General features: G+C 37.3%; 1 protein-coding gene across 1 annotated transcript in view; it reads left to right on the top strand.

Moving 5' to 3' along the window:
* Positions 1-12,736, top strand: part of tspan4a (tetraspanin 4a) — a 129,322-nt gene extending 116,586 nt beyond the window's left edge. The window contains exons 5-6 of the mRNA XM_008405717.2: positions 6,177-6,260; positions 12,222-12,736. Of these exons, the coding sequence (XP_008403939.1) occupies positions 6,177-6,260; positions 12,222-12,290 (153 nt within the window). The 3' untranslated portion in view covers positions 12,291-12,736. The remainder of the gene's footprint in view (positions 1-6,176; positions 6,261-12,221) is intronic.

The following is a 12,736-nucleotide window of genomic DNA, read 5'->3' as shown; positions in this document are numbered from 1 at the left end:
CAGGTGGAGTTTCAGAGTGTGAAGATATAAAAATTATATTAATTTCAATAAAACCAGAAAGGAGAACAGGTGAAGACTGATGTCAGGTTGATTTCTTTCAACGTTTCAATATTTTTTTCATTATTTCCACACTATAAGGGTAATGGTTAGGAGACAATAAGAAAAGTGCTTGAGGAGAGGTTTAAAAATAAATTAGTGAAAATTTTTGCTACAAAGTAAATAGAGTTGAGATGTATAATAATGTATACATCTGAAAACAAAGTTGTTTAAATTCTCATTCTGTATGATAAAAACATACTTTTTATATTTCGTTCTCATTCTGATCCTGTAAATTACTGTAGTGTCTGTTGTAAATCCATGAATCCATGCAGGAACATCAGGCTGCAGAGAGTCAGAGGGAGGCAGAGACAGAAACACATATCTGTAGATATTTCTAGTTAAATGTTTGTGGCTAAAAATGACAGGAAAATAAAAACATTTAGGCTTTTTGCTTCAGTGTTTTTTATGGCTCATGTTTGGTAAGTTACTGAATGCAGAGCTGGAAAGTGAGACTGAGTTAACAGTGAGGAGCTAAGGTGTCTGTTAGACGTGAAAAGTATCATTTTTATTTATTTTGTAGATCAAATTGTTGCACTGATGTAGAGAGTTGTTCAAGAAGAACAAAACTTGTTTTTTAGGTTTTATTTTTGTTGGTCAAACTGCTGTATTGAGTTTAAAACTGCCGAGTCCTATTTTATTATTTGTTTTTTTACTTTGGTTTTAGAAAGAAATAGAACCAGTTCAACTGCAAGTCAATTTATATTAGTGYATTTTGACCAATAATCAAATGTCTTTTGACCAATGAGATATATCAGAATCTGTTAGCCTGTCTGTGCTACCAGAGTAGGTAGCTTGCTAGTTGTGAGGCAAATGCTAAAGTGAGTGTTCAACCTGGAATGACGGCCATTATACTGTGCATAACTTTAATCTGATTATTGGATTGTAAATAGTAACATGTTAGAATACGTGTTACTGAAACAAGGGTCAGATTAGAGTAACACATTACTGTTGATGGCATAATTGTTTGACATTTTTGCTCAAAATATTTACTGATTTGTCAGGTTTCCGATATGCGTCCCCCTAATGACAGACTCGTTCCTACGCCCTTTGTGTTGTGTATCTGTTAATTTGTTACCTCTGTTCATGCCATGTCTCCGTTCCAACAAATAGCTGCATTCACATCTTGCAAACACCTCCCAATTTGAGACATCTTTTTATAATTACATTCACATTCCCATGCCGCCTGTGCTTTGCCAGTAACATCCGATTAAATTCATCTTGTCAAGCGTCTCGGATTGAAATCAAATCCACGTTCACTCCAGTGATTTCTCAATTGAGTTTAATACTGACGAAGAGAAGTCAGGCGTGCCATTCAAGGCCAGCGACTTAATGTTACTGAAGTGTCTTGAGGCAGATATAAACGTTTCCTTTTCCTCGTGCAAAATTAATAAAAACATACAGCATTTCAGTTTTATGATGAGCATGGTAGAAATAAACGGCCTGTGCAAGATACGTGTGGAAGACACGTACAGAGTGGCAATATTTCTGCCAAAGCACAAGAAATATTTTTACTTTTTCTTTTATTGCTAGGCAGAAAATGAAATCCTCAACCGTGTGATGATGTGAACCCACAATGAGGCAGTTTGAAGGCTGGATGGATTCGTGCAGACAGAAATAGACAGGTCTCAGCAGCAAAGAGTGAGCAGTGGCAACGAAGGCTGGCGCAATTAAGTCAATGAAAGCAAATAAAAGTACAGGAGCTACATTCACAGAGATGAATCAACAGCAGATGAACACTTGCACTTACTTTTCTAAGGAATTAAAGGACAGAGATAACTAACTTGACTCTGAACTCGAAGTTATCGTTAATAATTCTAGGTTGTAAAACTGTTTTTTTCAGAGCATAAATAGATCTCTGCTCTTTTACAGCCTTTTTCCAGGGTTATCACATTTTTGACTTCATCTATTTAGTCTGACTTTTAATTAAAGTTATTTACTAACCCATATAATTATTATTTCATTCGGATTCTTGCATCTTTCATATTATGTTTTAATAGTTGGTAATAATCATGACAAGTAGTGCTGTAACAATCTCTTGGGCTACACGTTTTGCTTTTGTAACTTTGGTCTAGTTAAGGTTGGTTTTTTAGTGTTTGTTATGCTTAAATTTGCAATAATTCTTGTGTTTAGTTTTTCTGTCTTCCCTGGTTTACTCGCTGCTCTTTCTCAGTGACTGGGGTTTATAGTCTACCGTAAATGTTCCTTCTATGTGCATTTACTCTTCTGTTGTTCATTTAGTATTCAGACTCCGAGGTGTGAAAACTGAATGTTTCGAATAATCCACACCTGCAACATGACAGATGTGACCTTCAAATAGTAGCTGTATTTATACTGAGATTAAATTACACATATGGAGACTATTTACTAATTAGATACGTTGTTGTCTAATTTAGTGTATTAGATTAAAGGGAGGAAACACACATGGAAGCCATACATTGGGTTTCTATCTGTAAGGCATCATTTTCCTTTCAGCTCACATTTCTCCTCTACTTTGTTGGAATGTATGAAATTTTAAGGGGAATGAACAATTTTACAAGGCATTGTACAACAGTGCTTCTGGGAGAATCAGAAACATCCAAGATGCTTTTTGAACCTGCACAACATTAAAATATGGTTCATCCTGTAGGTGTGGATTAGATGGAGTATGAACTACAAAATGTCCTAAAACTGACAACAATGCCCAATCCATGTTTGCATCCTTTGGGACATGCAGTGCGGTTGTTTTGCCAATGGAATAGCTAATAAAGGTTAATCTAAAGTTGGATGGGTGCTTTTGTTTTCTATGCGAGGGGAAAACAATAGGGATGAGTAGCTGTCAGTTCAGAGGGGCAGCCAAGATAAAGAAGATAAAGGAGACATTGATAGGGTTCCCTTAAAGAAAGACATGCTGCCATTCAGCTCAGAAAGCATTGAAAGGCCCAGTAGGATTGTTGGCAGAGTTCCATGAAGTCAACACCAACCACGGCTTTAAACTTTTGAAAGGGTTAGACACAGAGCTCTTCCTGTTGTTTCTGTGTGTGAACATTGATTTGGTTTAGAAAGGGCTAGGGTCAGTGGTCAGAAGTCAGTGGGCAGGTTGAGTAAGATAATGGTTTCAGCAACCATCCCTGCCTCTCAAAGGAGTTTTTTTTTTTTCGTTTTTATAAAACGTACCGTCAGGACTCCTCAGCTTCATGAATTTGGTTAACTTTTTTCCTTCACATTTCGGCTTGACGGGGCACAGCCTCAGCTCAGCTTCTTTGGTTTCCTGCTGTTCAGAGAGAAGGAGCTGCACTCAACAGCAACGTTTTCTACTCTTACACTGTGAAGGTCCTCAGCACATCAGATCTATCTGTAGCTCCCTATTGTAACTGTAAGATCCAGGCACAACTCAGACATCTATCCATCAATAAGACCTTAATTACTCCTTTTGCAAGAATTCATGAGTAAGGTCCTTTGATTACTCCTCAAAATAAGTATTTATTTCATTTGGTTTAAATAAATTCGTCAAATGCATTTTATCAGCCAGTTCTGCAAACCAAAATTCAGAGTAACCATTGAGTCTGCAATCATGTAAGCGAAGATACAAACCCTTGCTTATTATAGTGTTGTCACTGTTTCCAGTTTTTTTATTTTATTTATTTCTTATGCCTCAGGTGACACATTTTGCTCAGCTTACGCTTGCACCTCTGAAGGCCCTCACTGAGATGTTTGCACGCCCACTATGTTTTGTCGTTTTGTCCCTGAGAGTCAAATCTGGAGCTAATCAATACCTGTGAGTGCAACCAAGTAATTTCACCTTCGACTGAAAGCCCGATGTGTTCTCTAAAACTGATTGTCGGTCACATCTAAACAGAAGGTGTAGTCTGGTATTAGTGTCATGTTGATATTACGCCAATTTTCTGCTGATTTCTTTACAGCGGCAAATCAAAAAACACATTTTATTTCCCTGAAATCTTTAACCCGATTGCAATTATAGAAAATTCCACATGCCAACAAACTGACATGTTAATAGCCGATCAATCTAAGAAACAAATCAAGCATCAAATATCCTAAAATGTTAAAGCAACACAAAATAAAAACACATTGCTCTATATTTGTATGCAAGATTGCTCAGTAGAGACTGAGCAAAAAGTTTTGAATGCTACTTTTTATTTTAGACTGGACATCACAATGAACAGAAACAGAGAATTAGTCTTAATCTTTAGGACATTTTTGAAGGCTGTGGTGGCTACAAAAACGCAAACTGCTCCGGGAATGTTTCCAGGAACATTTCTCTAGGAGGAGACCTTTGGGCCAAAGCAAAACTCTCAGGCGGCGACATGTATCTAATCTGGCCTAGGAACACTTTTGTATCTTTGGGAACAATCTGAAGGCCGTTGCTTTTCAGAAACATGTTTCATTTCCATGCTGGATCTGTTACCTTGATGACCCATGACGAACAGACTATTTTTATGCATTTATACATGGCAAGATCAAATTGTAATTTCGATGCAATGATATTTAGTATATTTCTTTACAATAAACAGACTACCAGTAGGAAAGAGTTCATTGGTTACAAATAAAAACATCATAACTCTTCTGGATTTAAGCACTCACTTCACTTCAGACCTGTCTGTAGCTTTTATGACTTCAGGAGAAATTATCTTTCTTTATCTGGTAAATGCCTCACGTGAGCTCCTAACAAACCACTGGTGCTCAGGTAGACTGATTAAAACTATTTTAAAGTTTACTATTTTGATGAAGCGCTTGATGGCTGTAAATGGGCTTAATCCCAGAGCTGAGAGTTACACTGAAAGGTCACAAATCTGTTTTATGAGAGTTTGCAGTGGAAGTCTAACCATAAAATATAAATTTATATCAATTCCATTGCAACTCTGGGATCCAGGAGGGTTGCAGTTGAACAACAATGTGATAAATACCCCCAAACCTGTCTTAAATTCAGGCCCACTGCATGACTTTCCATATTGATCCAACCCAGCAGCATTTTTCAGGTATATATATTTTCTGGTTCACTGACACTTCAAGCAACAGTAAAAAGGAGAGAAGATTGTGTTTGGTTTCCTTAGCTCTGACTCAGCTTCTCGGTGTAAGAAGATTTGAAATATAGCACAATCATCGCGTCACGTCTTCTGAAATGAATAATTTAATTAGAACAGTGCAGTGGCCTGTTTTGATAACACTCCTCCTTCCTACAGTGCATCAGGCCGAACATGCTGCAGTGTATTAATCATAATCCAACACACAGTTTGACACACATGTCAGTGAAAGGTCTATTGAGCCATATAGCAAGTAACACTTAGAAAGCCACTTACTTTGCTTTGATAGTAGATGTCCTTTTCATCATATCACTGATCTGGGAGACGTAGCTCTGTAATTGCATCTCTCCTTTCTTTGCAGAAAATGTTAGTTTCAAAAGACAGTACTCCCAGAGACAATTTACACCTTTGCAGATTTTCACAGTTTTTGCCTTTTAAACATATTTAAATGTTTCAGGTCGTAAAAACAAAAAATGTCAAAAACAATGGGTAAATTCAAAGGATGATTTCAGCCCTGTTTTTTGATCTAATGATGCGTTCATGAAATAATTTTGGTAGGTTCACTATGTTTTCTTTCCCCAAATTTGTAGATCATGACTTCTTTTGTGGTTTAAAGCCTCAGAGAGGGTTTTTGGACCCTTTCCAGACTGATACAAGATATTATTCTGTTCTTAAACATCTTTTGATTTGGAAGGGGGGGGGGGGATAAAAAATGTCACAACTTACATCTGAAGGGGGTTAAAAACATTTTTTTCTGCTTTTAGTTTTCCCAGCAATGAAATGACAATCATTCATCACAAAATAAATATATGATTTGAATGCTTTTTTTGTAAAACAGACTCAAAACAAGACCTGTTCAGAGAGGAAGGAGAAAGTAATAAATGACTCTTCTGTTTTATTTGATGTGTACTTGACCTTTATCTTAAAAAGCAAAGCTCCTGGAAACGAGCAATCCTTTTTAAGAGCAATCGTTATGGAGAAGATGTTTGCTGTCCTAAGCTGTGTTTTCTTATCATCTATTAAGGTTGGCTTAGTCTCTCTGGTTATGTGTCTCCGCAGCCATGTTACGAGCGAGTAAAGGACTGGCTAAACGACAACCTGGTGGCACTTTGGATCTTTGCTCTATGCACAGCTCTCACTCAGGTAATGACAGCTTTAAAAATGAATGTTTTTTGTAATAAGCTTTCTCCTGTCTTTGCCATTAAAGCAGCTTAGTCTACGACATGAATGAGTCTCACACTGTTGGAACATGAAGACTTGAACTCGGGGGTTTTGTGGGTAGCCTCCTGAGGACCACATAGTGAGCTTGGCTTTGCGTAAAATTCTCTTATCTCCCCTGCAGCTGAGTGATTCGTGATGTGCTTCCYTAATCTGAGAGGATACATACTCCATGTTGCCTGAAAACATCAAGTGCAGAATGCTCCCCTGATGCTGCAGGCTTATTTTCAGTCAATACCGTTTTTGGAAAAATGAAAACCGGAAAGAACATGTAATTACTGGCAGATTTATCTCAAAGATCTGTGGTGTTTGCCGGCTGAGTCAGAGCATTATATCAGCCTGTTCTCATTTCCAGGGTGCCACATACTGTCGAAAGTGGAAGAATCTTCTGGTGTCACAACAGTTGAACCAAACACTGCCTTGTTGGTCAGCAACACCAAAACGTAACAAACTAAAARCATTGCTGGGAAGTTTAGATTGGGGCACCCTGAATAATAGTCTCTGTTTTACGTATGTAAAAATGCAGTAACACAGTAGACTTGCTTAGTAATAATGTAAARTACATAATATGGCTTCTGCTTACTGTAGTTTCTACAATCTACCTACTGACAGATTAGTTTCCAGATTCCTTGAGATGAGTTTTGAAGTTGTAACTTTGAGAGTCTGCAAGCTGCAACTGAGATTTTACAAAACATCTTCCATAATTAACACGATATCTTCTTAAAATGTGTAAAATATTTTTCCTAGAACCTGTGCTGGTCACTTTTGTGAACAGTCTTATTTAACTTGCTCAGTTTCAACCTGATATTTTCCAAAACTCCCAGAACTTAATTTATGTGGTTTTGAAGTGACCTGACAATTTCTGAAGCATAATAGTCACACCCTGAAATCGTACCTACRTTCCAGATTTTAGAGGTTATCTTTACAGAATGTACAACCTTTTTTCCCCAGAACATTTAGGTTCCTGAAATGTGAAGAGTACGTACAGGAAACAGACTCTTTCATTCAGTAACTGATGATCTAGCACTATCMACAATTTTAAAGGTAACTTCTCAGAACTACAGTACACTGTTCCATAAAAAGCAACGTGTAAGTTYTGGAAAGTATTGTGTAAGCTCTGGTAATGTAACCTGTAACCTGGGTTACAGGTTACAGGTTATTTACCTGGAACCTCTAAGTTCCAGGTAAATAACTCAACAGTTTCCAGAAATTAGTTTGTGAGATCTGGATGTGTATTCTCTTACATTTAGACAGTTATCTAAAAGATAGCACAAGAAGACAAGCATCTTGTCTGTTCTTGTAAAAGTAAGCTGTAAACTTCAGAAAGTAATCTGAGGTGTCAGTAAATACCTTGTAAGTCTCCAGGTAAACAGCATGTAGGTTTTTGGAATAGCCTCTATGTTGGGGTAAATACGCCTGTAAAATCATGAAAGTCTGTTTGTCCAGTTAAAGCATCACTCAAGTTTGTAAATAACCACTGAATTTAAAATAAAGGACCTGTGCATTCTAGGAATGAAAGCAATACATCTCTGTAAGGTCCCCAAAAAGGTTTCAAGTATGTATACCATGCATTATTTACTGTATGCTTTTCCTGTATATGTATTGCAACCTTAAACTGAACCGTTTTAGGTTAAATTCTCTCTTCTATCTKAGCTATTATTTCTGCTTCTTTCTTGTGTCATCTTGAGAATATGCACATACTGTACTCACCGCTCATTTTTCCTCTATAAGTGCAACCTTGTACAACTGTGGGGTGTTTTATGCTAGCATTGGTAATGCATCTAGCTACAAGTCCGATTATAAAAGACAAGGCTGCATAGAGTTATTCCCACAATGTAAACAAGAAGCACATCSAAGTGTGTTTCTCTTTTTTGAGAACATTATCACAGTTCCAGTTTGTGAAGGTGGTAGAAAGCTTCATTTTAGAAGCCCGAAATATTTATGGCACAGTTTGTTTTCTAGTGTTGTTATAACTTGCAGCATSAAGGGGAAAGAAACGGTATTCATATTTTTTATAATAATCCCCGGTGCTTCTAGCCAAACGTAAGTGATAACCAAGGTGTGGTAGAGCATTTTTAAAACTCGTTAGAGATCCTGTTAAGGCCACAAACTGCAGCCTAACTGGTTCTCTGCTGAAAAATGTATGAAATAAAAAGCTCAGGGACAATTCAATGAATGAAAAGAATGTTTATTTATGAGCAAAAACAATAGGCTTTCTTTCAAGGGTATTATTTAATTTATTTACACATTCAAATACATGAACACACTCAGTTCAGAGCAGCACTGAGCATTTTAAATTTTAAAACTGTATTTTTTGTGAGAGATGATTTGTGTCGAGATACGCATTTCTGTTTTAGTTGTGCTCCACAGTTTAAACCAAACAGCAACATTCTGTGGAAGCTCTTTTAGCCCTACACTCAGTTAAATACCAGTCAGATATTTTAAGGTTCATTCAATGTGAACGTAAATTTCCTTTAACCTGTATAAACATACTATAGAATGAATGTAAATCTAATAACTTTACTGATCATGCTCGTTCGAACTGAAGGTGAATATTAGTGCTCCTCTTGTTACAATCCCAGGTTCTGCAGGGAAATTTAGAGTCTCAAGGTTTGTGTGGCTGTTACTTTGACATATACCATCCATCTAAAACACGGTGGCAGAAAAGGCAACCCACTGACAAATGGAAACAGCACAGCTCTGACAGCAGGGGCTTCCCACAGCGGGACAACACGGCCCACCACACTGCTAAAACTGCTCAAACAGCTTGAGGAACAAGACAAGGAGCTTAAAGTATTCACCCAGCCTCCAAACTCCCCGGGTCTCAATCCAAACCAGCTTCCTGCAGGGTGCACTAAAAAAAAAAAAGCCAAATCTCACAGGACTCCAGAGTATTAACTGTTGACATCCTGCTGCTTAACAGTTCTTGACACCCCCAGAGATGTGTTTATACCCCACGAATAAGAGCTGTTTATAGCAGCATGCGAGCAAACGTAGTTTTCATGAAGTCAGCTATTGTAGTTTTAATTTAAGTTTTGACTCTTTATATAACTTTTTCTTCCATTTGTCACCATTTCGCTGGAAAATGTCAAACTTTTTGCTGCAATAAAATATGATAGATTGAGGTTTTTGCAGGTAAATGAAAATAAATTTACTTTGTTTCAAGTTGGAGGGCTGCACAGTGGCACAGTTGGTAGAGCTGTTGCCTTGCAGCAAGAAGGTTCTGGGTTCAATTCCTGGCCTGGGGTCTTTCTGCATGGAGTTTGTATGTTCTCCCTGTGCATGCGTGGGTTTTCTCCAGGTACTCCGGTTTCCTCCCACAGTCCAAAAACATGACTGTTAGGTTAATTGGTCTGTCTAAATTGCATCTTTCTGTCTAAAGGTGTGTGTGTGCATGGTTGTGTGTCCTGTGTGTCTCTGTGTTGCCCTGCGACAGACTGGCGACCTGTCCAGGGTGACCCCGCCTCTCGCCCGGCACGTTAGCTGGAGATGAGCACCAGCAACCCTCCCGACCCCACTGAGGGACAAGGGTGAAAGAAAATGTATGGATGGATGGATGTTTCAAGTTGAAGAAAAATCTATAAAAAGACATTAAACTTTTAAACTTGTTCAAAAGTGCTTAGAAAGTTGAATAAGCTGTAAAAGGCCTTTAAAGAGTTTGTGAAACCCAATTCATGATTCACTTCTTGAATCATTAAATTAAAGAACTGAATCATGACGTAAACCATGTTAAATTGCCTTGTTGTTGAAATGCTTTGTGAAAGTAAAGTTGATTTGACTTGAAATGTCATCAATGTGATGTTGTAAAAAGATGGAAAAAACTGCAGTTTTTGTAAGAAACCAAGTTTTATTTTTGCAAAATTAGGTCTGCTGGTTGTTCTGGTTGAATATACTGTCATGTTTTATCCTACATGGACTACAGGCACTAAAGTATCCTTAAACATTTGTTCGTAAGGAAAAAATCCACTGCAGTAAAAACAGCATCTTTCTCTCTGCTAACATATTTTACCATCATGTAAATATGGGTAGTGTGCAGCATGCATTAGGAGAACCTTAGGCCATATTTAGGTATATTTATGGAAAACATTCACTGCAAAAAGCATCCAGTTCTCAAAGATGTGCTCTGCTTGCTTTAGAGATTAAGCAAACATAAATATCCAATGGCAGCAAAAGAAAAGTGATTACACTGCTGACTTTACGAATAAATGGCAGGAATATGTATGAATGCATAATTTTGCAATTTGTTTAATTTATTTAATTTAATCGTATTTAGGGCACTCACTTTACAAAGTGAGTTATTTAGAATTGAATTCAAATTCAGTTCAGATCAGTTTAACATATTCCAGTATAATCAATAGTCAGATTAGGATCCAATGACATACAGCAGAATCCTAACTTCATTACGCTGATTATTCCCAGTAATGCAAATTGCTAATGTCTTATTTCTCCAAGAAAGACCAGCTGACTGAGTCAAGTCATTGACTCAAATCTTTCTACTTCTCCACTATAGAAAGCCATTATACAAACCATATGATTATTTGCATTGAAAGTGCTTCACATATAGAGGTTAATGAAGTGAACTCCACTAAATTAAGTCTTTCCTTTGAGGGCAGAATTACTGTGGTGCACTGAGGACAGTCTGTCCCAGCTGGGAGTTGCATTAAGTGAGAACTGCCACTCCCAGCAGGTAAAGGGCAAACTGTGCACAGCTGTTCCTCAGTAATAGGAACTAAAACTCCAACTTGTATTTATTGATTGAAAATAACAGAATGCACTGACAGAGAGCAGAAGGACATTTATATTTTGTGTTTAGAAACACAGTCCTGACCCTGAGTACGTCTGACAAATTTAATGGTTCATTTTGCAGTCGCTTGGTATTGGGCCTCATGAAAATGAAAGTGTGGGTCTCACCTCATTACAAGAAACTACTTTTTGTCACTTATATACCTGCTGTGGTTGTAATAGAAAGTCATATTTAAATTGTAAAGCAATCGCAAATATGGCTCGCCGCAAAAAGAGTTCAATTTGCTCAAATCTGCTACACTTCAAGGTATTTTATCCTGATGTGTGGCTGCACCGTACTGAGCTGAAAAGCCTAACCGATAACAAGGAAGGCAAAAAAGCCATTAGCTGTAAATCTGATAGGAGACATATTAGTAATGTGTTAAATGCTGCAATGTTCCAATGGCATAAAATAACTCAATGTGCCTGTTTGCAATGCTTTGTAAATAAAGAAATAAAGCAGAGAGTGCGGGTAAAAGATTGGAACAGACTCGCGTTAATAGCATATCTTAAGGAATCCGGTAACACTTTATTTGAAGGGGTGTGAATAAGACTGACATGACATAAACATGACATAACATCTGTCATGAACATAAAGGAGTCTTTATGAATGTTTATGACAGTTGTCATGAAGTGTCATTCGGTAAATAATGACACTTTTAATGCAAAGTTGCTTTAAAAGTTGCATTGAAAGTCCATTAAAAATGCCAACTTTGCATTAAATTATCATAATTTACAAAATCATGCAAAGTATCTTAAAAAAACACTTTATTAAAACTACCCAGAGGGAACCCATGGATGAAGGGGGTCAGAATAAAAAATAAATAAATAAAAATTCTACCAAAGAAGAAGATAAAGGTTCTCTGGAGATACTAGTTGTTTAAAGAATCAGTGAATGCTTTAGAAATTCTCCTCTTATTGTGATCTAAGAAATGTTTTGGATGCATCACTTTCAGAAAATGATGGGTTTTTTTTTTGTCATTTATGGTTAACCAGCAATATTACAAAGTGCTAAATGATCCAAAGCTCTCCTTTTATGTCCACCGCAGCCATCTTCAGAGACATGTGAGTCCATTAATCCCTGCTTTTTGTGTGTTTCTGCAGATCCTGGGTCTGGTCTTCTCTATGACAATGTTCTGCCAGGCAGTGAAAGTAGAGACTTTTTACGCCTAGCGATCGAACCCTCCGCCCTTCAGAGTGCTTGGATTGTTTCTCATCTAAAAGGGACTCAAAAACCTCCCAACCTTGCGTCCTCCACTTTCTCCAATGAAAAACTATTTTTTGTTCCTAAGCTTGTCCTCTCTGTGACATCGGCTCTCAGATGTCACCAGTTCACAGTACTCCTGCTATCGACCAGCACAGTGTCAGTGTTATCTCTCATTCATTATTTTGCTCTGTGTTAAAAGCTAATTTTTTGTGATATATTTTATCAGACAGTATTATGAACATGTATAAAACAAACGTAACCCTTTTTTTTTTTTTAATATGTGTTTTGTTTAAATTATTTTCAGGTTTGTATGTGTTTTAAAAATAGGAGCTTCAGCTGAGAAAAGCGCACTGGGTTTTGTGCTGCAAGTGCATGTCTCCTGCGATGATGTGAATTAAATGTTTTGACTCGA

Source organism: Poecilia reticulata, linkage group LG3, assembly GCF_000633615.1.
Source record: "Poecilia reticulata strain Guanapo linkage group LG3, Guppy_female_1.0+MT, whole genome shotgun sequence".
Taxonomy (NCBI): domain Eukaryota; kingdom Metazoa; phylum Chordata; class Actinopteri; order Cyprinodontiformes; family Poeciliidae; genus Poecilia; species Poecilia reticulata.
Note: the sequence above shows the minus strand (reverse complement) of the source record. Positions and strands in the feature narration are given on the sequence as shown.